Source organism: Neopsephotus bourkii, unplaced genomic scaffold (genome assembly GCF_033783945.1).
Source record: "Neopsephotus bourkii isolate Nb327-2 ecotype Australia unplaced genomic scaffold, CSIRO-AGI_Nbou_v1 NB_1016, whole genome shotgun sequence".
Taxonomy (NCBI): domain Eukaryota; kingdom Metazoa; phylum Chordata; class Aves; order Psittaciformes; family Psittacidae; genus Neopsephotus; species Neopsephotus bourkii.
The window spans coordinates 1,550,435-1,575,615 of record NW_026901505.1 but is presented as its reverse complement, the minus strand read 5'-3'; the positions used below and the strand labels follow the sequence as shown (position 1 = coordinate 1,575,615).

General features: G+C 45.4%; 2 protein-coding genes across 5 annotated transcripts in view; one reads left to right on the top strand and one right to left on the bottom strand.

Annotated features, from left to right (window-relative positions):
- ADAM19 (ADAM metallopeptidase domain 19) overlaps window positions 1–12,300 on the top strand; it is a 31,197-nt gene extending 18,897 nt beyond the window's left edge. For both annotated transcript variants that reach the window (XM_061360160.1, XM_061360159.1), the window contains 14 exons: window positions 519–603; window positions 842–981; window positions 2,563–2,740; window positions 3,426–3,515; window positions 4,749–4,944; window positions 5,218–5,326; window positions 5,854–6,058; window positions 6,581–6,661; window positions 6,859–6,967; window positions 7,068–7,200; window positions 7,450–7,516; window positions 7,772–7,966; window positions 10,299–10,445; window positions 10,860–12,300. In XM_061360160.1, coding sequence (XP_061216144.1) covers window positions 519–603; window positions 842–981; window positions 2,563–2,740; window positions 3,426–3,515; window positions 4,749–4,944; window positions 5,218–5,326; window positions 5,854–6,058; window positions 6,581–6,661; window positions 6,859–6,967; window positions 7,068–7,200; window positions 7,450–7,516; window positions 7,772–7,966; window positions 10,299–10,445; window positions 10,860–10,925 — 1,801 coding nt within the window. In that variant the 3' untranslated portion in view covers window positions 10,926–12,300. The remainder of the gene's footprint in view (window positions 1–518; window positions 604–841; window positions 982–2,562; window positions 2,741–3,425; window positions 3,516–4,748; window positions 4,945–5,217; window positions 5,327–5,853; window positions 6,059–6,580; window positions 6,662–6,858; window positions 6,968–7,067; window positions 7,201–7,449; window positions 7,517–7,771; window positions 7,967–10,298; window positions 10,446–10,859) is intronic.
- A 1,373-nt stretch (window positions 12,301–13,673) lies between these two features.
- Window positions 13,674–23,012, bottom strand: NIPAL4 (NIPA like domain containing 4). Of its 3 annotated transcripts, XM_061360165.1 has the most exons (8): window positions 22,875–23,012; window positions 21,051–21,290; window positions 18,364–18,543; window positions 17,242–17,332; window positions 16,029–16,189; window positions 15,349–15,932; window positions 14,876–14,918; window positions 13,674–14,134 (listed from the first exon to the last, which is right to left on the bottom strand). In XM_061360165.1, the coding sequence occupies exons 1-7, from the start codon at window positions 22,909–22,911 to the stop codon at window positions 14,907–14,909; spliced, it is 1,305 nt and encodes a 434-aa protein (XP_061216149.1). In that variant the 5' UTR covers window positions 22,912–23,012; the 3' UTR covers window positions 13,674–14,134; window positions 14,876–14,906. The 3 variants fall into 3 exon arrangements, with proteins under 3 accessions (XP_061216149.1, XP_061216148.1, XP_061216151.1); XM_061360164.1 differs by lacking the exons at window positions 13,674–14,134; window positions 14,876–14,918 and having other exon boundaries at window positions 14,925–15,932; XM_061360167.1 differs by lacking the exons at window positions 13,674–14,134; window positions 14,876–14,918 and having other exon boundaries at window positions 14,925–15,932; window positions 18,364–18,420.
- Window positions 23,013–25,181: the final 2,169 nt, after the last annotated feature.

Below are 25,181 nucleotides of genomic sequence, written 5' to 3'. Positions count from 1 at the left end.
CATCTACCTGCTCATGTCCTGAGCACAGTTTTCAGGGCTCCCATTTCAGACGTGCTGGCAGGGATAATGCAGAATTCTGGCTCACCAGGCAGGAGCCGAGCATGGCTGCACCTCAGAGATGTTATCGAGTACTCTGTCAGGTCCCTGAATCCCAAGATGGCAACTGTTGGGCTTATGGTAAATTAAGTGTTCACAAACAGTTCCCAGTTAAGGATCCAGAAATAGTCTTTTCTGTGCTTCTTGCGAAGCTCAGTGGGGAGCACGTTTTGGCACCAGACCATTACAAAAAATAGGATTGGCTGCTTGTCCCATAAACCCAAATAGTAGTCCAAGAAAAATAGGTCTTAATGCTCTGTAGCTCTGCTATGATGTCCTATACTTGAAGATGCTACTAAAGAAAATGTATTCACCTCATACTGTGTATATGTATGAAGTTGTGGACTGCAGGATGCATTTCTCTGCCTTGACTTCCCAAGGGCCTCAGTGCCAATTCATGGTCTTTTCTGGGTTGATTTTAGGGGTGTGCCCTTCCAAGGTACCACAGTGGGCTTGGCTCCTGTGATGGCCATGTGCTCTGATTTCCAGTCAGGAGGAGTAAACATGGTAAGTAATTGCTAATGCCAAATATGAAGTATCTTTCCAGCAGTGATTGCATAGGATAGACACCTCCTAAAGCTCAGGAAGTGAATATTTCCTGGGAAGGCCTTTAGCTGACCTGCTTATAGGCAGGAATACCTTGAATAGATGTTTTCTACATGTAGTAATGAGAAATGCTGCGTACCCCATTGGCTCAGGACAGGCACAGGTAAAATGCTGATGTGCCTCTTTGACTCTTGCACAGGATCATTCTGAAAATGCCATTGGTGTTGCTGCTACCATTGCCCATGAGATGGGACACAATTTTGGCATGAATCACGATTCAGCTGGCTGCTGTAATACCCCTGCAGAAGATGGAGGCTGCATCATGGCTTCAGCAACCGGGTGAGTTCATCTTACATGATCTAATGGAGAAATGCAAAGGGCTTCATTACAAGAGCCTTGGTGGAGTAAGAGCTACAAACGCAGACTGATGGTGGGTCTGTTGCTGCCTGTTGGACCCAATTCTCTCTATTTATAGAGAAAATACCACTGGGCAAACCCTGGCTCATGTATCAGTAGCAAACTGATATATTCCCAATGAATTTATCCTGCCTGAGATTAGCCTTAGGTAACACAGGCACCTGACTGTTTAGAAATGAAGCTCTAAACTGTCTGATGAAAAGGAAGATTTTCCTATCTTCAGTCCTGATAGACTCTCAGGACCCCTCTAGCTCCTCATCAGAGTCTGTGCTTCTCACTCTGCCATACCAAATGATCCATCAACCCAAAGCAGGTTCAACACGGGTAGACAGACATCCTTCTGCAAAACCTGGACTCCCTATTGCCAGCAGGTACAGAGAAACAGGGGTGACCAGAACATGTGTGACGTTGGCAGAGGTTTTCCATGGGTTTCATTTCTGTGTTGCACATGATATGCATAGATAGATCATTGACAGGGTTTCTAAAGCATCTGGTACAAAAGCTCATGTGTGTTAGAATGTGGTAATGAGAGGAAAAAGGATTGCTTCAGGAAAGAACTGATTTTTATTAAAAGTCACAGTGATAGGGCTGTATTTCTAAGTCAGAAGACATGAGACCAGACTGACTGCATATTATAAGAATACTCCTTGGTTTCAATAAGGCACAGAAAGCCTGTGTTTAAAAGAAAAATAGCTGGATTTGAGAGAAAGGGGAATTGAGAGTGACTAGAAACCCACAGGGATCCAGCTTCCATATTTCAGTCACGTAAAAATGTCAGATGAACCCATTCACTTAAAGCCACATTTCCCATTCCCTCAAACCTTCCTCCTTGGGGTTTAGCAGGGAATTTTCTCCATAGATATCTTCTTTTATGTACATTATTTTCTCCAAATAAGGAAAAACATCTAGGTGAGAAGTGAAGATGTGGCATGCAAGCAGAACATGCAACATGAGCACGCATATTCATGGTCATATATAGAGTGCATAACTTCTGGCATTGTAGCAACAGAAGTGAATAATTCACATAGCAGAAAATATTCACATCCTTTGCAATGAGGCAGTAGATAAGAAAAAAAGAAATGTTATTTTTAGCAGTTAGATTCACAAGCAGTTATTCACAGTCTGAATGCTGGGTTCTCCGGCTTTTTCAGGCAGTTAGGAATAAGCCCCAGCATCAGTACTGAGCAGGTAAGGACAGACGTACTTGTTAGCTACCAAAGTCAAATTTAACTCAACGTATTTTGCTTCAATTAAGTTTATTTTTTAAGGCCACTGTTTCTAGACAGTCTTGCAGTGCAATCTCACCTTATCTTCAAAGGTGATCCAAATGGATCTGATTTTGAACAGGCACACAAAACCACAATCTGATTTAGCACAGTTTTATAGACTTCAGAGGGAGACCTGTGTCCTTTGGCACTTGTCAGGATTTGCATGTGCTCCTTTTTGGTTCTCTAATCATTGTCCATGTATGTCTTGATGTTTCTCTACACTGTCCACATTCAGGCACCCATTCCCCAAGGTGTTCAACCAGTGCAATAGGAAAGAGCTGGAGAAGTACCTGCAGTCTGGTGGAGGGATGTGTCTCTCCAATATGCCGGATACCAGAAAAATGTATGGTGGAAAGAAATGTGGAAATGGCTACTTGGAAGAGGGGGAGGAGTGTGACTGTGGAGAGGTGGAGGTAACAATTGCTCAGATCCAGCCATGTGGGATTTAGTGGGACACTATGAGTTTATTATGTATTTCACAAGTACAGTTATGTGATATGTAAACAGCTTTTCTTTGTGCAGGAAACGTGCATACCTTCCTTGTATATAAATGTATACACAGTGTAAATCAAAGTTGTAAAGTATCATGTCTAACTAATAGTGTATAATAGTACAATGCATCCCAGAACTCAGGGGTTCTGTAATCCATGGCTGAACAGAGGTGATGAAAACTTCATTTAAAAAAGAAAACAAAAAGCAATCTTAGATGTTGCATTTCCATATGTAAGTTCACTTTACCTACAGCCCCATTCCTTATAATGATGGAGATTCTCTTAGCACTACATCTCACTTTTCCTAGTTCATACTTTGACTAATAAGACAAAAGTGAGCTGGAACCAGCAGCCCAGATTTGCCAGATGTAAGGAGCAAAACTTGGAGTATCCAGTCAGTACAACAGAGGATACAGTTATGCAGTACTGTAATTCAGCACATGCTGGATATCATGAACATATTGTAGAAGGAAGGGTGTTACTTTCTGTGCATGTAATTCATCAGTTATGAGAACAGATTAGCCTCAGCTTCACACTTCAATGCTCTGGCATGTTCCTGTCTTGAACATCTGCCTTGTAAATTCCACTGCATCTCTCTGTCTTTTAGGAATGCAATAACCCCTGCTGTGATGCCAGAACCTGCTCCCTGAAGCTGGGTGCCGAATGTGCTCATGGCAGCTGCTGTCATCAGTGCAAGGTGGGATCTCAGAGCTTTCCTAAGAGAAGGGAGGGAATAATGGTGGTGGAAGTGTAAGGCTGAAAATTGGAGGGGAAAGGGGAGCAAACACAGCCAAATGTGGAGTTCAGCTCCTCACCTGCAAACAGTAATGTGAATTTTAGGTACAACAGCTACAGTGCAATCAAACTAGTGGGGTCCTTTCTTCTAGATGACTGATTTGAGTCCTGTGATAACTTAAGCTGTGAGTGCTGCTGGAATGAAGTCTCACTGCTTCTTACTTAGGGGTGGGATGAATCAGAATGAGTATTTCTCTGTTTTGGCTCTAGAAGAAATCTAGACAGAGCATTTAAAGCAAATGCTTCCTCTGGGGATTAGTCTGAATCTCTGTTTGCTCTGAATCCTCTTTTTCTGTGATGCAGTTGAGTTCCTTTAGCCCAGGTGCTTGATGAAGAAATGCTAGCAGAGATAATTGTATACATATGACCACTATAATTTTAAATCTCAGCTTTCCTTATAGAGGCTGGTTAAAATGTGTTTCTGATTTTGGAGCCAAAGATCTCAAGGTTTGCCAACAAGTTAACTCAAAAATAAACATAGGCAAACATTTCTCTGAAGCTCAGTTTTGGGTTTGCACGTTTACCTCTGTGCTCTTACTGACCTATCCTGGGCTGTGGAAAATAATGCTCTGGGAGTTCACCTGGACTCACTTCTCCCACAAGAGACTTGGAAAAACCTCCTGGATGTGCATGCCCTTTTGTTCTCTATGCCTGTGGTGGAAAGGACAAGAATGAACTTGGTAAACTCATCCACAAAGGAGACAGAAGTTACTCATTAGAAAAATGTCTCTAGCAGAAATGACAGCAAACAGTGAAACAAACTTCCCAAAGAGGGAGGGCTTTGAGGATGGATTACACAAACATCTGCCAGAAATGGTTGAGTTAAATCAGATCCTACCCTAGGGTAGAGGGAGCTGGATCAGTGTCCCCTTGAGACCTGGCATCCTTATTTTGTGTGCATGATCTCATCACTACCTAGGGAAGGGATCCAGTCATCAATTTGATTTTACACAGCTCACCCACTTAATGAAGTTGCGGAGTCATTTGAATCACTGCTGACCTCAAAAAGCCTAAGATGAAGCGGATAAAGAGACACATGCAGGATTTTTTCTCGTCTACAGGGATATATTGCACAAACATGAAACCACAAAGGAGCCAAGCAATAATTCAGTCTTTTTCCTTTGTGTCTTTTTAGCTGATGTCTCCAGGAACAATCTGCAGGGAAAGAGCAGGACTTTGTGACCTCCCAGAATACTGCACTGGCGAGTCACCATTTTGCCCCTCCAACTCTTATCAAATCGATGGGGCTCCCTGTGATGGAGGAAAGGCCTATTGCTACAGTGGCATGTGCCTCACATACAAAGACCAGTGCATACAGTTGTGGGGGCCTGGTAAGGACACTGTTTGGAGTAAAATACGCTGTCTTTCGAACAGGCAATACTATGTAGCATCCTGCTATTATTACCCTGTGTAAAGCAGTAGTACCTTCCATACCTGTCATCAGTAGCAAAGTCTGGGGAGCCTTTTCTCCTGCCCTGCTTGCTTGGAAAGAAGCAGCAGAAATTTTCCATGTTCAAGCCATCCCAGAAATAGAACAACTGAGTGGTTCGCATGGAGTGAGGTGGGCTGGAGGCTCCATAGCAACATGAGTCTCTTCCATGCAGGAGCAAGGCCAGCACCAGATGCCTGCTTCGAGAAGGTTAATGCCGCTGGAGACACCTATGGGAACTGTGGGAAGGACATCTATGGCAACTACAGGAAGTGTGAGATGAGGTGGGAGTGTGGCAGCCAAGAGCTGCTCATTGGAGATATTTTTATATGTCACAAAAATATATGGCAGTAGATGAAACCAGAACATGGATCAGTTTTATTACCCCCCTCTGCCTCCTGGAAACCAGTTGCAGCCCTGCTGGACTTAGAGCTCTTAAGAGCTCCTCACACTGAAGCTTTAAGTTTACCATTTCCCCTGCCTTTTACATTTTAAAACACCTAGCTGGTATTTTCTTTCAAAGCAACAGAAGAGGGGTTTTCAAATCCATAAGTTAAATGTAGCTTTTAAAGTGAGACAAAAACTTCTTAGTTGTATCTGTGATTTTGTTGAGGCTGGCCTACCCATGGGGATATTGAAATAATGCCATCAGTACCCAGCACTGTTGCTTGGGCTAGCTCTTGGGAAATGCTTGATGTCTCGCCATTGAGCAATGACTCAACACTGCTGCTTTAATTCACATGTAGAGCTGATGCCTACAGAACTTCCAGCAAGCCAGAAATAATCACTTTAGCTTTTCCTTTGAAATCAGAGATGCTAAATGCGGGAAGATCCAGTGCCAGAGCTCTGCTTCCAAACCCCTGCAGTCCAACGCAGTGGCCATAGATACAACTATCCTCATGCAGAGGACGGAGCTGAGGTGCCGAGGGACCCATGTGTACAGATCTGACAGTGAAGAAAAGGAGATGCTGGATCCTGGCTTGGTGCTGACAGGAACAAAATGTGGGAGCCATCATGTAGGTACAAACCTGTAATGGCTTGGGGGGAAGTTCAGGATATCAAGCCATTAATTTCTTACGTCTAAGGTCTTTCTAGGAGATTTTTATAACAATTTCTTAGAGGCTTCTGAGAAGCAATGGAAGAATACACACCAAAGGCCATACCTTAAGTCTTTGCCAGATGGAGGCCAGGGCCAGCGTTGAATTTAGGATCTGCTAGTTGGTTGAGGTTGTCTTGCTTAAAGGTGAGACACACCATAAGAAATCAAGACATCTGAAAGCTCCCTCAGAGACTTGCCACATAGGCATGGCCAAGCTATCAGCTTCTGAGCTCCCACTCCTCTCTCTGATGTGTGTTAGCTGGGATTTAGGGTAGTGATTATATTTGCTTGGGAACCAGGTTAACTTCACGGTCTGTTATCTTTCCCAGGGTATTAATTGTGTTGTCTGGGACCCCACAAGTCACAAAACCACACAAGGCAGTAGTATGGTGCATAGCTCAAAGAGCTAACACTGAGTTCTTGGATCCTTTCTCTACAGGTTTGCTTTGAGGGACGCTGCCAGAACACATCCATCATATTTGATTCTGAAAGCTGTAACAAGAAGTGCCATGGTCATGGAGTAGGTGTTGTCTTTTTCATCTCCATTTCAGACTAAAGCAGCATGGGCTGCCATTCATCTGTGTATGGTTGTTCAACTCAGTTCTGACAATATGCTTAGGTTTGCTCTGGACTTCAGCCTCTTGATTTGCTCTTTTCTGTCATGTTTGATGCATTTTCTGGTCTGTGGACTAAAGTATTTGAGTCTTCTTATTCTAGGTCTGCAATAACAACAAGAACTGCCACTGCAACCAGGGGTGGGCCCCCCCATTTTGCAATAAGCAGGGAAGGGGTGGAAGCTTGGACAGTGGTCCCCCCATGCCTGAAGGTGGGTAGGACCAAATCTACTATGATGGCACTTCAGAGGCACTTGAATTAGATGAGGAGCAGAGTTTTCCATTTAACAAACTCTACTTTTTTGCCCTCAGGCCCTTCAGCAGTTGCGATAACTCTTGCAGTCCTGGCTCCCATTCTCCTTCTCATCATCTTGTTTTTATTCTACTATCTAAAATGCTGGAATAAATTTGCCATCTGTTCTCTAAAGAAGACCCCACAGTTCAGGTAAGTTGTCAGTGTGGTGCCTTGCCTGCCTGCATCCACCCCTTTTCAGTGTGAGGACAGAAGAGAAGTTGCAAAGGCTGTCAGGAACATAACTACATGGGTTTGTTGGTATAGTCAGTATTTGCTTCTCTCTTTTTTTTTCTTTTCTTTTTTTTTTTTCCTTCAGTTAAAATATAATGGAAAATACAGCAAAGAAAAAGGAGAAAATGTACCAAGGAAATAACACTCTTTTCTTTCTGTCATTGTCAGTGACACCTCTGGAAATGGACACGCAAACCCTGCATTCAAGTTGAAAACCCCGCAGGAACAGAGGAAGGTAGGGACAAGGTCAACTTCCACCTCCCTGGGGAGAGTTGCTGCTCACTAAGATATGGGAAGTGGTTCCCTCTCCAGCTGTGATTAGGGAGAGGTTCTATCAAAGGATGGGTAAAACACCTACTAGACATACTGGTGTTGCAGGGGATGTTTTCCACTATGTGGCTCACAGACCTGATGTAGATCCTCAAAAGTGTAGCAGAGAGTAAAAAGGTGGTTTGAAGTGGAAACACCTAACTCCAAGTCTTCTGCACAGGTGATTGGCTTCCCTCAGATCCCATCAAAACCTCCTCCCCAGCAAGCTCCAGGGCTCCGAATAAACCTGCAGCAGCCACCCGCCTTCTCCACTGGCTACATGTGTGGTGCGGGGCAGCCCAATGCAAAGGACACTGCCCGTCGGACACCCCCAAGCAGACCAGCACCTCCTGCTCCCAGACCCACTGTCTCTCAGGTACGGGGTTGTGCTGCTGTCCTGCAGATGTGGTTTGATGGGAAGTTTGTACTGAGAGTGATGCCTCTCACCCTGGTGGGTGTAGGAGTTATTGTGCTCACTAGTACATGCTCTATTTTGCCACAGGACAGTCACTGGTGGTCTGCCTCACTTTGTAGTAGAAGACAATGACCATGCTCAACAATAGCACACACCATTACTCTTAGTTCAGGTCCCCTGATACCTCTGACCTGGACATGAAGTCAGGTACCTTGGATCACAAAGCATTCACTTCACCAAGGTCATATAAACATTTTTTAGCTGCAAATCAAATAGATAACGTGCCAGGAACAAAAGGACTGTACAGACTTTTCCCTGAGCAAGCCTAGCACAGCTCTTCTTACCATTTGTATGTATTTTGTCTCCTGGAAACAAGCTGTTCTGGGATTACCAGTCAATGATAAGTCTGAGGTTCAGTACTGAGTACGAGATCTCCATGCCTTGGGATGATCCCCCAGGTATCTTCTATTTGACCATTCCTGGACTAAAGCCTCGGGAGCCTCACATAAATTCTGATGTGAAGCATAAATGCGACTTTTAGCATGTTGCATAGGAAACATTAGAATTAACCCAGACTGACCCCATCTTATGTCAGCATCCTGACCACAAGGTTCTTTTGAGAGTTATAAGGAAAGGGTTTTGATTTACTTCTTTTGCTAGCAATTTTGGTCTAAGCTTAGTACAGATCCCACATTATTATGGAAAAGATGGTAAATGATTCAGACTGCCTTAACTTCATTTTACCCAAATATTTCCCTACTTCCTTTACTAGGTTAGGGCCAGCAAAGAAGCCAAGGGCTCAGTTACAGGATAGCAGGAGCCTAGCTCCCAGGCAGTCTCTGAAGGATAGAGAGGAAAACAAACCCAAAATACTTTAGTGAATGGGATTTGTTTCTAGCTCCATTGTTCCTGTGAACAGCCGGCACTTCAGCAGGAAAGAAAACTAAAACAAAAGCAGGAAGCTGGCTGTAGTAAATAAGGAATAGGTATGCTTCACATCTGGTTGTTGACAAGTTCCCCACAATCTCCACTGTGTTCCCTCCTCAACGCATCGTCTCTTTATTTCAGTAAGGTCTTCTAGATGGAATGATTTGCCTAGGATTTCCAAAAGCAACCTTGCTATTTTGGGGCTGGAGAGAGCCACAAGGTGTGGAAGGTACAGGAGAAACGATTCATTCCAGTCTTTGCTAGTGTCAGTGTCCTTCCTAGATGTCTGCAGTATCTGCCAGGTTTGCTCTCCTGCTATTCCTATAGGAGCAATTTGGACCTCGTGGTTGGTGGCATTTAGCCTGCTTTGTCCTTCCTAGAGTCACAGGGCAAGGTCCTTGGAGAGCAGTGGATCCCCAAGCATCGGCTGACGCAGCCGACAAGCATTGCATTTGTGTATAGTCTAAGGACACTGCACGGGTTTTGGGTCCCCTCCAAGTTGTGAGTGCAGCTGTGCTTATTAAGTCAACACCTGGAAGCCAGCGACAGCTCAGAGACTAAGCAACAGCAGGCAGTTTGTTCTCGAGTGGGTAACTTCTCCCCAGGGGCATGCTTTACACTGAAACCCACTAGGAGAATGGAAAATTCAATGCTCCAAGTATCCTATTAGGAACAGCTGTGTGCACAAACAAAGTATTAACTGATGTAGGTGGGTGCAGGGCTGTGTGTGTTTGCACGGGCATAGGTATATATACAAATATATAAGGTTTACAGGCATTGTATTGGCAATCGTATAGTATGAGTGTCCAAGTGAATAAATAATGTGGCTGATTAAAAGGCTCTGGAACACTGCTTCCCTATTACTTGCAAAATTCAAGGCTTAAAATTTCTGGATCCTGTAATAGCCAGAATGTGGCATACTTTCAGCCCACAGCTCCATTTAGAAGGCAGAGCAAGGTGGGAACCTTGCTACCCTGTTTGGCTGTCCTCAGTTTGAAGGTAGCTACCCAGCAGCCTAAAGCTATCAGTCTTCATGAAACTTCATAGGTGAAAAACTCATGCATTTTGAAAACCACTGATCACCTGTGTAATACAGTAAGCCACAGCAGCAGCTACCTGTGCTCCATCCTTTCTTTAGAGAGGGTGAGGTCTTTGCAAGCATGGATTTTTACCTGTATCCCTTCAGTCTTTGTCTCGGCCAGGGATGCTACAAGCAGAGTTGCAGTCGGGACTCCTGCCTAGTCTGTAGGGTTCCTGCTGTTTTTCCTTATGCATCCATTAGATATAAAACTGCAACTACTACCTCTGTTTTCAGGCTGGGCATCTGTCCAGGCTGGGAAATCAAAACTATTTCTCTCTTGTGTAGGATATTTCTAGACCTCGGCCACCGCAGAGAGCTTTGCCAGCCGATCCCATCCCAAACAGACCCAGAGCCTGGCCAGGGCACAGCTCTGCCATCTCGCTGCCTCCTGCACACACTAGAACTCCAGGACAACTCCAGCCTGTGACAGAGGTAGGCACTGAGCACAGTGATGGGAAGCCCAGCAGCGTCCCCTCACCACGAGGGAATAAAAGTATTCTGAAGGGAATAACCTTGCTATCATGTAAAACATGCACAGCGCTGGTGGGTGGAAATGGAGAGGCTGTTGGGTTGATTGCCTTTATTGCAGGGCAATAAAGTTTACCTGATCCTTATTGATTTACTGAGTTAAGCAAAACAGTTGACTCAGTTCTCCGCATCCCTGAGCACTTCCTCAGGTAAGACATCTGGGAGAATTTGCTACATGATGTGTTAGGGTAAGAATGCATGTGAATGGAGACAGGCTTTCCCTGGCTGCTGTAACATCAGCTCCAGGAGGAGAGGGCAGTGTCTGCTCTTTCATCAATGCTCACTCCTCTCTCTTTTCCCTTTTTCCATCTCATCCAGAATACTGGTGTCAGGACAGCTGGAGCAATGAATGTCTTGAAGCCAGGCTCCCGTGGGCACTCATGAAGCACACTGTTCCTGGCTGGCTCCAACCTTCACAGGACACTGGATGGCCTTCATCACCCAGAAACCCATTCACGGCCACAGGCAGGGTCTTGGCTCCTCTCCTCCAGCCTCCCATTTCCTATGTGACTCAACAAGCTGCAGTCAGGCTTGGCAGGAGTGCCTCCAGGAACTGCACTGGTACGTGCCAAGCTGAACTCAACCCTCTCTGCTGATAGCGTTTTCCATATAGGAATGACTTGTCCATACGGTATTTAAATATTACTGTGCAATATCCAGTGCTGGGATGGAGCTATTTCATGTGTTTCTAATCAGTTGTTTAAGTCTTACCAGGGAGGACAAGCTCTGAGTGCAGGTGCTGGCCTTGGTGGACTTTCATGTAAGACCTAGCCCTGTTGGCTTCCTCAGCCCATCCACACAGCTGCAGGAGCATAGGTTGGTGCTATACAGAAACCACTGCCTCCTGGGACAGCAGAAGGCAGCTGTTGGAACTTTCTTTGGCTTATTCTCAGTTTACAGTGGGTGGCAAATGAGGCCACAACAGGGGGCAAACCATGAAAATATTCCCGGTTGAAGTAATTTGTGGGTCACAGTGGATTTTGATTAGCTTTAATAGAGTGGATTGTTTTCCCCATACAGTCATCTTCAGCAAGAGCACTGCAACCTGCCTGTCCTCCAGCACTCGCTTGTCTTGCCTCAGTGCTGTACGACAGGAAAGCATCCCCAGTGCAGCCCGTGTGCTCTCATCAGTGGCACTGGGACATAGTCAAGGTACGACAGAGAAACTCTGACAAGAGCAAATAGCCAGAAGGAAGCTCAGCAAAACCCAGTGCTGAAACCTTCTCTCCAACATGCGGTACCATGGATCAGTGACATATTTGCACGTGTCTCCTCAGGCTTCAGCCTGTGCTGAGCAGTAGTTCAGCATGGGCTGTCTGATCCCCATACCGGTGCGAAACTTACCTTCAAATTGCCCAGGTGGTAAACCAACATGAATATTACTGCAACACATGGTGCTTTTGTGGGGCAGCTCATTTACTCCAGGTTTTTTCTCCAGTATGTGAATGGAGAGAGCTGTCTGTGTGCACTTTAAGCAGCTGATGGTTCTGACCCTGAGGACCCTCCCTTATGACCTCCTTCTTTTTTTTCCTCCCAACAGTTTGGGCTGTTTTACATTGTTTTTTCCTCAGGATTTTAAATTAAGACCTTTAGTTATGCCAGATTTTTTCCTTTTCTTTTTTTTTTTTTTCTTGAAATGATTCCCTTGGAGAACACAGGGAATGCTGGAGCTATGGCTACAACAGTTCTGTTGTGTCTGATTTATTATGGACAAATCCTGTGATTGCTGCTGTGCATGTGAGAAACTGTATTATTGGCATAAAGTCTTGTCCGATGGTTCTCTCCCAAAAGTTATTTCCCAAAGATTGGAAAAGACCCAAAATATAACAAAACAGATAAGCCCTAAGCACTCATTAAATGTGCAGTTATTTGTAGCAGTTAAATGACTTAAATCGTACTAGGTTTTGCAACTTCACTACCTCTTTCTCCACAAGGAAACAGTACATAGGGTCTGTCTTGAATTTCTCATAGATTATTCCTTGTCTTGACCATTTTGGACCTTTTGTTACCTTCTATATGCCTGGAACAAAAACCATCCTAAAATACTCCCCAAAATAAGGGATGGCAAGTGAAGAAACATCAGCTTTCTAATGTTTTAATGTCTTTTTTCTGTAGTTGGAATATATTACATATAAACAACCTATTATCAAACAACCCCCAAATATGCTGTTTCTTGGGGTGCAGCTAATGTTGCTATGTAATGGTGTGTTTTACTGCTCACAGGTGGAGCAGTAGGCTGGACACATGCTGTGCGTACACTGTAGTAGTACAGCTTCAACCACAAGAACCTGACCTTGTATCTGAGCCCTCACTGAAGGCAGCAGCAGACTTCTGCTGCAATCAGTGATCTTTATCAAAATGCTACCAAAAAGTATCACTAAAACTATTTTCACTGTATTTTATGTGATCACAAAGCCCATGGGCACACAAAGCTCAGAGAACTGCATGTGCCCAAACTCTAATGGAAAACCTTATCGCTGGAATGCCATAAAGTCTCCAAAAGGTAGTTTTAAGTAAATCCTGTTAAGTTTTCATATATGTGCAAGTTGAGTGAATGAGAACGGGGGAACTGCGGGAGGAGTGAAGATGGTGAAACCTTGGGAGAACAGATACCAAAATACATCTCACTTTCTCCTGTGTCCACATATTAATGGTTTACAATAATGTTCTCTATGCAAATACTTGAAGAATGCAATTCATTGTGCCTTTTGCCTGGTTTTAATAAATTTGTCAGTTGTCATTAGCAAGTGTGTGTCGTTAATCAGTGTGCCATATCATTAACTCGATTCAAACCTTCATTTTAAATATGGCATTTGTCCACAGATAGCAGGAGTAAATGACTTTTATGAAATGCAGCTCTAGGAAGTGAGGAAAGAAGATCCCAGTTACAGGCTTTTCTAAGGTTAGATGCATAAGGCATTACACTAATTACGATGTCAAAAAGAAGCCCGAGACAGTTACTTGGATTATTTTCTGCTACCAAACGAGGGCGCTGCTGGTTTATTTTCTGCCCAGGTGCTCTTTTTGCTGTACCCAGCCGTCCCTCAGCCTGTTTATCTTTTAGGGCCTCACCATTAAGATCAGACAAATCACGAAAAACGTTCAGGTTCACCCGCAACGGTGTTTGTTGGTTTTTTTTTTTTTTTCTTCTTTTTTTTTTAGAAAAAGCCTTTATTTCGTTTTCCACATTCCAAAAAAATATAATTGAAATGTTGTTACAAGAGATTGCATATTCCCACCCCCCAAACCCATGTTGCATTTGCTCAGCGATGCTCAGACCCAGGTATAATAAGCTCAGCATCTCAGACAGCATCAGTCCTCCAGGGCTAGCCCAGCCACAGCTGCCTCTGGATCAAGCCAGCCTGACAAAGCTGGCTCAGGCCTTGCTGCTCCCTGTTTGGGATTTATTGTGAGAAGATGTGCTCAAATCTCCGTTTGCAGCAGGATGAGAAAAACTTAACTGCAGCAGTACCTCCCTTTTTCACCTTCCAGATTAAAATGTTATTTCTCACATAGCTTCATCTTCACCACTGACAGAAATCCAAGGGGGGTTTGAAGGTGACCCGTGTGCAAGAGTCCAGGTAACATCCATGCTGTCAATAGAAAGATGGAGAGGCGTGAACACGACCACTCTGGAGTAAACTGCACCCCTACAGCTCTGCAGAGCATCATTCACTTATGTCTGCTCATCTTTTAACATACAACTCATACCTCCCTTTAAACAACAAAAACGCTTTTGAGTTTAAATGATAGCAGGAGAAGTCATGGGGCTCCAAGAGCTGGGAGGCTCTCCAAGGTCAAGACATTTCCTAAGAAAAAATACACTGAAAAGTTACAGCCATTTGCTCTTTCATCCTGAAAAGATTTTCACCAGCCACAAAGTCTTGCAGACAGTGGCAGTGTTTCTCCTGACATGGAGTTTATCTTGCCAGAGCTCCCAGCCTGAGCAGGGCTGCCCCTTGCTAAGTGAGGTCTAAAACAGGGCCAGTGGCTTCACCAATCACACCAGCATGGCCTGGGCACCATTGCTGCTAAGGAAAAAGCCCAAATAAAGAAAACGCCACATAAAGCTAAGTAACGCTAACTAGTTACTAACTAGTGCTGCAGGGAAACTCCTGCACCTCACAAAAACCAAAAGCTGAAAAAGATTTGCCATCATCCTATAAAATCATTTCACGGGTCCTGCCACTGAGCCTGAGTGAATGCCTTCTCAAAAAATTCACCATGTTTTGCCCATATTCACCAATATTCTTGTCCCATATTTGCAAAGCAAGTAATTAATAAGGATGAGCAGAGCTTAAATAGATGTGCACCACTCAGTCCTTGTCTCTTACCTGTCAGAGATACTGGTGTGTATTCTGGAGCTCATGCAAGTGCCTAGAAAGAGGGAAAAAAGGACAAAAAAACACTAATCAGTGATTCAGTCAGGGCCTGGAAATAAACACATCAATGGCCACTTGGGGAAGGAGTGCAAGAGTGAATGTTAGAATTCCCTGCCAAGAATAAGAGATGGGAAGGGGCCTCAGAGATCATATTTTAAGAGGATTTTCATTTTCAGTGGCTCCATGTATTAAAGCCCAGTAAGGACTAAACCCGCTCCTTGCTGCCACACCATAACAAAGATCCAATTCAAAAGCCCAGAGAAAGACTTGGTTTAACTCTACCAAGCTTTGGATAAGACGCTGTTGGTTTTATTTTCTGCCTTTCCTGTTTAAACTGCTCACTAGCATCCGGAATATTGACATCAGCCCATTCACCCAACCTCCAGACCCTTGCATATAACACATTAGGTGTAGATCATGAATACTTTGGGTTTATCCTCTGGGGCAATGCTGGAGTTGTCCACCTCTATCAGGATGTTCTTGTCATCTCGGGTGACTGGCGCTTGCTGCCCATCCTGGAGGACCTGTGGTAGATTTCCTAAACTGACATCCATGTCTTTAAAGGCATGGAGTAAAAACACCCCCAAAATGATGGTGAGGAAGCCACAAACTGTCCCAATGATGTCAACAACAGTCATGGTGACCCACTCCTTAAAGAGGATGACGGAAGTTGTAATGACGATGGTGGTGAACAACACGTAGTAGATGGGAAACACCAAAGATGTATTGAAAATGTCTAGAGACTTATTGAGGTAGTTAATTTGTGTGGTGATGGATGCCACCAGCGTGACGACTAGGATCCACGTCAATGGGTGCTGCAGCACAGGCTGGCCGGCAAAGAAGCCTTTAATGGCAATCCCCAGGCCCTTGACTGAGGACACGGAGAAGGCACCAATAACAGAGCAGATGGTGAGGTAGATGAGGATGTTGCTCTGTCCATAGCGGGGTGCGAAGTAGAAGATCAGGAGGAAGCAGACAGCCAAGAGGATCGCAGCGTAAGCAAGGAAACCTGGAAGAGGAAGAGAAGTAACTCAAAACTGAGCAGTGGGCATGAGGAGCAGTACATGCTGCCCACCCCCAAGAGAGAACACAACCTCCTGCGTACCTGGTTCTTTCAGCTTAGAAGACATTTCATCCAGAGTGGTGACCTCCTCGTCCTCTGGGGCATGTATCACCATCACAGTGCTGCCCACGAGGCTCAGCATGCAGCCCAGCTTTCCCAGCATGTTGAGCCGTTCTCCAAGCAAATATGAAGATAGGATGGCACTGCACAGGGCAGAAAAATGTCAGCAGTTCCTTTAAAGTCCTTTACAGAAGGAACAGGAGCTAAAATAAGGTAAAGAATGTCTTAATGTGATAAAAGAACATACATTTAGAGCAAATTTGTTGGATCCTAGTGTGTTATTACACAATCACATTGCATCTACTGACAGCTGAACCCGCAGAGATGCAGGTGTGATCTCCAGCTCACAGCTCATGTATCAGCAAGGTGAGGAAAATGCTGAATGCGTTAGCACACCCTCAGGAATATTTCAAGGTCTACAGATTCACTTAGGAACTGTTGGCCCTTACTATGCCTTTAGAGCCCAAGGAAATGACTTCTGGGAAAAACAGAGAGAAAAAATCCCAACCAAACAACAAAAGAGCTCCATCAGTTGTAACTAAATCATCAGAACTATTAAGGCCCAGAGAAGCTCTGAATGTACGGATGCTACAGACATCTCTGCAGAAATACCTAGTTGTTGTCCATAAAAATTTGGGACAAGACACCGGAGCAGCCCTAACCCTCAGTTTGCTTCTGCATTTCACAATAACAAACTTTCTATAGAGCCTTCACTACCTGGAGTCATGTATTTTGATATGAAGCTCCTTCTTAAAAATTAATAAAATAGGGTTTCAGCCCTTTTAACAACAGACAGAAATACAAATGCACAACATTAAAGCACCCTAAAAGCCTAGGACATAAAAGGCAAATGACAGGGTTTAAATACAAGCCTGACATTTTTGACCCTTTTATATTTTCGTGCTGTTCACTATGAGAACAACATAAAACAAACAAACAAAACTTCAAATTGGTAAAAGAACTGTAATAAAGAAGAAAATAACACTGATATTTGCAATAACTTATGTCCCCAAAGGCATGCTACTTAATTCATCACTTTCCAAATGATCCCCCTAAAGGACAACATCTAGAAACCATGGGACATTTTTTCCTTTAGGCAGAATAAATCATATTCCTCTCACTTCAAATCTTTCTATCTTCCAAGACAAACAAGCAAACAAAAAGGCAAACTGCAAATTACAGACACATAAATCACCTTATGAGAACGCTCAGAGCCCCCAGAGGCGTCACAATCGTTGCAGGAGCAAAGGCATAGGCAGCAAAGTTGGCAGCTTCCCCTCCACCCACTAAACAAACACAAGAAAAATAAGTAGCAATGGGTTACAGCAGGCTTCCTGTGTTTTCTCTTTGGGGCTTGCAACCTAGTGAGACATCAGTTAGACAGTGGTATTTTTTATAAGGGATTCCATGCTGCTGCTAAACAGGGCCAGGTAATGGGTGCGAATCTACTACAGATTAATACAAGGAGAGAAGCATCCCTACAGCCCAGCACTACATGGAACAGGGCTGTGGGTGCCAGGGCTTGACCTTGTCACAGCTGATCCATATGAGCTCATTAACACAGGCAGCTGCACTGAGTCTGGGTGGTTAATGAGGGGTGGGCACAGTGCTGGGTGGCAGCTCCTCACCTACAAAATGTCTCTCCATGGGGCTGTGGTGTTGTTCTCTGGCAGAGATGTCCTTGTTCCTTGAGCAGTGAGTATTGTGTGCTTGCTTATGGGTTGTGCTGTGGTGGTTATGCAGCAGGAGCTGCAAGGGCAGAGCAAGGTGGGGGTACTTGGAGCTGCTGCAGTGGTGAGAGCCAAAAAAGACTGCTCCGAAAGACTCTCTTGTAAAACCTGCTGCTCTCTAAATGGCTGTGATTCCATTTGGGAAGATAATGTAATGTACAGCATCCAAAATGGTTTTAAGGCTGGCTTTAAGAGAAAACAAGCTTTCCTCAAGAAAGGAACTGCTACCAACACCTCCTTCTTATCACCCCTGTGCAGCAGCAGTAACCTCCCGGAGGCCCCAGGCATGCATGGGAGGTTGTTTGCCCTGTGCCTGGTATGCAGGCAGACCATCCAACTACCTTATTAAAACCTGGCTTTTCATGCATTTGATCCGGTAAAACTGAGCTATCAAGTCCTACCAGCCCTGCAGGAAGATGGGAGATTCTGTGTGGCTCACTGCTTTCCTTGAGGTGCCTCTGCTGAGGATGGGGAACTTGCCAGGAAAAAGGATTTAAGCCACTAGATGCTGGGCTCATTCTACACCTGATTCACAGGGACAGCCACACTGGAAAAGCTGAAAACCCAGAAAAGCAGCTTCTACTTACTGGTTAACAAGCCAGCCCACCAGAGCCAGTCCTTTAGGTAACCATGGCCTCCATCTCCTGGGGAAGCAAAGCACACAGATATGCAGGAGTTAACAACTGTGTTCTTCAGAGCAAGAGATGGGAAACAGCCTTTTGTAGAGATGTAAATTGCAAGAGGAAGAATGCGACAAAGAAAGCTTCCTGGAAGGACTCAATATGCAGAGATGTCCTATATGGAAATTATGTTGAATCAAGGGATTAGCAGAGGCTGGCACTTAGGGCTGGACAACACAAATACAATAAAAACAGTGATTTAATCCTGGGTGGCAGTGGGAATGACACCTATTGGCCCAACGGTTATGGGCCTGGGATGCAGCCTGCCCTGCTGCAGCAAGGGGCCTGGGGCTGCCCTTCAGCCCTGGCAGCTGTGGTCATCCTCACCGATTCATCAGGATGCATCAGCCTCTCAATGCATCAATAAACACCCCAGCTGAGCTCCCAATAGACTGGTCATGTCTTGTCTGGCATGTTCCACTTGCCTGTTCCCTGTGCATCATCCTGGAGCAGAGGGATGAAGGATGGCAGGGGCTACTCTGTGCTGGGTACCCTCCACCCAAAGACTGCTCTCTGTGACACTGCCAGCTGCATCCTGCCTGTGAGGAACCTTTGCTTCACCTCATGTTGCACTGCCTCGCTGTGGAGTCTCACGTATGGACACTAAGGTAAGGCAATGAGTTTTTCCAAACCTGGTTTTCTAATTCAAGTGAGGGTTATAGCTATGAAGGACGAAGAGAGGAAACGATGGCTTGTTGTTCTGTGCAGGCATGTGGTGCCATAGTTTGTGTTGCTGTATGGTTGTGGTGAAGGCTCCCTGTGTCCTGTACCAGTGGTTATCTGCTCCATTTGTACACTGCCTTGTATCATAGTTGTATCATAGGGCCTCAGCCTGAACTGTCAGAAATCCTAATGTTAACTTCATGTGCATCATTATGTGACTGAGCATTTCTGATGAAAAATGATTGCTGGCATTGGAACAGCTAAATGGAAGAAAATGTGCATATAAATGAAGAATGGACACACTGTGCTGGGAACTAATCCAGCTCTGGTCTTAACCCACATGTTGTTAGATGTAAGGAGCTTGAGTTTGATGACATTGTGAACCTTGATTTTGCTGGGTAAGAAAGAGCCTGTGCTCTTGCTAAGTCTGACCTGACTGGTCAGTAACACAAGTGCTTGACCTGCCTTGGAGAAAAGTGATGTGCTCTCAGATAGCAGGGATGAAATACTGGGACTGAGAGATTAAAGGACAAGACAGGAAAAGGGGGAATGAAAAGGCAGACATGAATTGTTCGGGACATGTGAAAAAATCTTTTGCTTGAACTCAGCCTCTTGTTTTTCAACAACTTCAAATGTTATGCTTTGGTATGCCTTAAAAAATTGCTGATTTATTTGCTGTTGGGGGTTTTTGTTTGGCTGGGTTTGTTTCCCAAGAACTCTTACTGTCAGCTATGGTTGCATGTCATGAATCTCTAATTCTTGGTTAAACAACCTGAAAAATAGGGAGGGGTTTGCACTTGGTTTACTCACTTGGCTCTGTTGTGAGAGGAGTTCATGGAGGGAAGGAGAGGGGCATTTTCTACAGTCAAAACAATAGTGGTGTTTCACTGTGCAGATATAATGCCAAAAAAGCAGACCTTTTTGAGGTTAGCAGTTACATATGGGCAGCATAATGGCAGAGAATGGAGATGGACCCAAGACTTGCCTACAGCTCAGGTGCTGTTGGCTCTGGACTTGACCTATGCCTCTATGTCCCCATTTGGGAACACTGATATTTACTTCCTTTGTAAAATGAATTAAGAGTTGTTCCCAGGCCAGAACTGGGCAGCAGTAGTATTTTAATTATCATTATTTTGTTTTGTAGTTATGCAAGTATGTCAGTGCCAGGTAGGGCTGAAGCTGTTGCTAGAGTGCATGTTTACAGTGCTGATGGGATGTGTCAATTCTACAGTGCAATTCTGCTGTAGGCAGTGCTCCTCCACCGTTTCCCATCCACATATATGTGCACATAAACACACACCTCTCCCTGAGAGCTTGGTGCTAGAGGAAAGTTATCCACATGTTGAGTAACTTAGCTCGGAAGTATCCTTCCTGAAGACCACAAGCAGAGTTCACACAGATTTCAGGCTTGCAGTCTTGCATTAATGAATGGCTTTTGCTAATGTAATTAAAGCACATGGGGCCTCATCCTTGTCTCAGTGACTTGCTGGTAAAACTGCCTAGTGCATCAATAAGGGCAAGAGTGGGGTCATGGAGCTGTGCTGTTCTGCTGTTTGGCATGGTGATGACTTGTACCATTTTGCAAAGGGGGCCATTTCAAAGAGCTTTCACGCCAACTCCTCGCACACAGCCTAGCTGTGATGGATGTGTATTATTCCTCTTATCACATAGTGCATGTGACTTGCTATCTGCAGTGCAAGGCAGGGGAATGCTGCTTTTAGCTCAGCCATTCCAGTGCAGGCTCTGTAAATTAGCTCCTCTGCTCCAGCACAGTGCTGATATCTAGGTCTTGCAAAAATACATCCACAAAAGGTCTTATTTACATTGCTTATGGAAGCTTATGTGTATCCAGACGTGTTGCCTTGCCTTATGAGTGCTGGAGTTCTGGGAACAGGTGGATCTCCCCCTTCTTACCCCCACAAAAGCCATACCTGCCCTGGTGCCTCCCTTCTCCACCAGCCGCAGCAGCCCCTTCTTCTTGAGGATGACACTACTTCCGATGAGGAAGCTGGAGAAGACAGCCAAGCCCAGGCCAATGTAGAATCCATAACTGGTTTCTAGCCGGGTTACCCAGGAGTTATCCGAAGTCCCATTGTCCCAGACAGGGTCAGCATTGCCAATCACTTGGCACACAACCCGGTGGGAAAGGCACGAAAGGGTGAGCAGAGACCCTGTACAGATAAAACAGCAAATTATTGCTATGACTATCAACAGTGCCTCTATTGTCCTTTGGACTCATTCAGATGTCCCTCTGAGCAGATACCCATGCTCTCACCCTGAGGGCACACACCCACCAGCCCCCAGGACACCTCTTTAACTGCACATGGAAATAGCAACGTGTCGAGTGATAGATTTGTGATGTTCAAGCAGCTCATTGACACTGAATATGCCTGCCAGCCTAGAAAACTGGCACAAGTTTCTGAACTGGAATGGAAAAGCCACAGGGATCACTATAATAAAGAAATTTGAATTTCCAAATATTTATGCCAGTCTCTGCACCAAGCTCCAATGTCTGGGTTTGAGCTACGCCTTATCGACACTCAACCTTGTTAATTCAAAGGCTTTTGTGCTTTCCAGATAACTAATCCTTGTAGCTGCCAGCATGCCAGCTTTGGGTTTGATGTGGAGCGATGCCAATACTTTGTAACTGTGCATCTGTTTCAGCTCTGTGTTCTGAGCAGTGCCATGGGATCACCGCTTGTAAAATAACAGGCTTGTCCTGGTCCAGACTTTAATCTCTGTTGTCTCTACTGTCTAAGGGTTTTATTTTACCTATTTGCAGAGTGCCTGGGTGCATGCTAAGCCCTGCCTGCCAGTGCGGAAGGACTGAAAGCAGGCAGTTTTCTGCTGTTAACACCAATAGCACTAATCCCCTGTGTCTCTAGCCAAGGTGTGTTTCTGTGTGTGGGAGGGAGAATTGCGGAGTTTATTCCTATCCTCACACCCCTACCACACCCAGCACATCTTTCTATTGCAATCTCCTCTCTGTGTGTAGCATGACCGACTGTGGGGAATGGAGGAGCCAGGTAGAGTGTCACAGAAGTCCCTTTGTAGGAAAACACTGTGATCTTCTGTCTAAACTCAAAGGAATTATAGAGCAAGTATTTCTGTCGTGCAGTGCAATGGCTGAACTGCTCATAGTCCTGTTGGCAGCCCCAGATTTTCCTGAAGTGACTGGCTAGTGCTTGCATCACTGCACCCCCAGTCCCTGGCATGTGTAGCTGAGGATCTGGATCCAAACTGGATCCAAACTTTTTCCAATGGAAAAAAATCCAGTGACTTTCTAGATGAGTTTCCAAAGATTCCTTAATAGGGCTTTTCTCGAAGAGAGAGCTATCCTTGACTGTGGAAGCAGTTCCTGGGAAACAGAGGGACATCTTGTCTCCTCGGCAGGGTAAAAGCCTCCACAACGTGCTACGAGGTACAGATATAAGGCAGTGGGATGGGGCTATTGCCAAATGGGTCAGGTAATCTTTAAGGAAGAAAAACTAAAACCCTAGGTCCTCTGCGTCTGCTCTAAGGCTGGCAGCGCTCGCTGCTGGCAGTGCAGTTGCGTGTGGCTTGCGCATGAGGTGAGTTTTCCCGTTCCTACACAGACTTCGGAAAAAGGGAAAGAACCCCTAAGTCCAGAGAAGCAGAGCAGTGACAGAGAACAGCCCCGGAGCCGGGAGGGCAATACCGGGGAACCGGGGCCCCCGCCACCTCCCGGGGCTCGCCCGCTCCCCCCGCGCTGCCCCGGCCCGGGGCGCACCCACCGTTGCTGCAGCTGCTGTTCGCCTCCAGAGGCTCCATCTCCTCCGTGCTCCGGAAGGCTCAGAGCATCGCGGCGGCGCGGGCAGGAGCCGGGGCTGGGCCGGGCTGCCCGCTCACCTGCCCGCGCACCGGCTCCGCCTCCTCCGAGACCGGACGGGGTTGGCTCGGTGCAGGGGTGCTGGGTTCCCCTAGGAGAGCACCTCTGGCCCCGCTGCAGGAGGCTGAGCGGGTGCGGAGGTGGGGTGTGAGTCGAGTTGTATGACGTAGGGTGCGCACCGAGTGGCTTGTGTGTGCTGCAAAGCTGTGGAGTTCATACATGCACGGAGTATGGTGGAACAGGGAAGGAATCATGAGACATGGTCTGGACATTTTGTTTGAAATAGTTTAAACGTAAGAAAAAACAAGAGGGTAAACCCAGATTAGATACAAGGAAGAAATTCTTCACTATGAGGGTGCTGAGGGGCTGGCACAGGGTGCCCAGAGAAGCTGTGGCTACCTCATCCCTGGCACTGTTCAAGGCCAGGTTGGATGGGACTTGGAGCAAGCTGTCTAGTAGAAGGTGTCCATGCTCGTGCCAGGGGGGTTGAAAGTAAATGATCTTTAAGGTTCTTTAAACCCAAACTGTTCTATGATTTTTATAAATTAAATCCCATACTCCTGGAGAGTTCTCCTCTTACTTAAAAGTGTAACTGCAGTTAATATAACAAGGAAACGTTTCATAAAGTGTCTTGTTGCTTCAAACTTTGGTGTTTATTATGCTGCACTTAGTACTATGGCTGTGTACAGTAGGTTGTAGGACTGAAGGATGAAGTTGGGGGATAAGGAAAATGTACAGGTCTAGGGAAGATGGCTATGTCCTAATGGAACTTTGATGGTGGGTGCAGGGTTCCCTACATTGTGTACTCATTAGGCAAAGGCATGTTCTCTGCTGAAGGTCTGGCCAAATTTCTCTAATGGACATTCCTGACCTTTGAGTTGTAATGGGAAAGGCCTGGCTCCAGGCAAAGGTGCATTTGTAAAAGCAGTATCAACAGAAGATGAGTGTGTAATGACAAGGGCACTCTTATGCTGTAAAGTGTTGTGCAAAAGGAGATCAGAGGTTGCACAAACCACCACCACCACCAGCAGCTGTGATTTAAGACTTGGCTGCCTCCATGCTGAATCCCAGCCATGAGCTCCTCCATCACTTACATTCATTTTACACCCTTCTACTTCTGCCTGTTCAGTTGGTGGGTCTTGCTCATCATGACCACATAGTTCAGCCTGTACTATAGATTGGGGGCTGTCCATCCCATGCAGCCGAAGCCTCTCTTGCTAATACTAGTGTGAACATTTGGAGCATGCCTGGCAGTGTTCAAGGCCAGGTTGGATGAAGCCTTGGGTGGCACGATTTAGTGTGAGGTCTCCCTGCCCATGGCAGGGGGGTTGGAACGAGATGATCTTAAGGTCCTTTCCAACCCTAGCTATTCTATGATTCTATGCTGCACACTGTGTGTTTTGACTTCACCCCCACCCTCCTCTGCTGAGTCCTCCTTTCCTGTGTTTGTGCCTGGTGTCCCTGTGTATGTAGAAACCTATTGCCAGTACAAAAGCCCTTTCATTGCAGCAGGAGCCATGAGCCAGATTCAGCTGTAGGTCAGCAGAGATAAGTAAAACCAGTAGCTTTTCTTCAGCAAGCCCAAATTTATAGGCAGAAACGGTATCTGTCATAAAGGCAGAATAAAGATGTGAGATCTGCAGGATCTGAACCTGTCTGAAAATTAGGTTTTTCTTTCTTTTCTGCCCATAAAATATACCTGTTACTACGGAAATTGCCCTTAGACCATCAAGCAGCTGCATTGCCAGCACTGTGCAGCTCCTTCACTCAGTGCCTGATCCTATCTCTGCACAACTGTTTTCTCCAGCAAACGTAATGTTCAAGTGTTTTGTGAGTCATTTGACTTTAATGGGGTCTGTTCATCAGTCACAGACCTGCAGGTCACTGCGCCAGCCAAATCCTACGTCCTTTCCTTTATCATAGAGCACTTGATAATCAATCCAAATCGCGTGGTAGCAGGATTTGATGTAGGAAATGAAACGTGTGCTGGTTTATCAGTGATCTGGGAGCCACTTCTGCTGTTACATATACACAGGCAAAAGGCACCCTGGGAGAGACAGTGATGGCAGGGCTCAGCTTATTTAGTAAATTTAATGGCTGATGCTGTGTAAGAGCTATTGGTGCAATGTGTCACTATGAGGTTGATTGCAGAAAGTGAGCTGATGGCTTGAGATGGACAAGGGTTTGCTGTGCTCGCAGTGCTGCCTGCCTG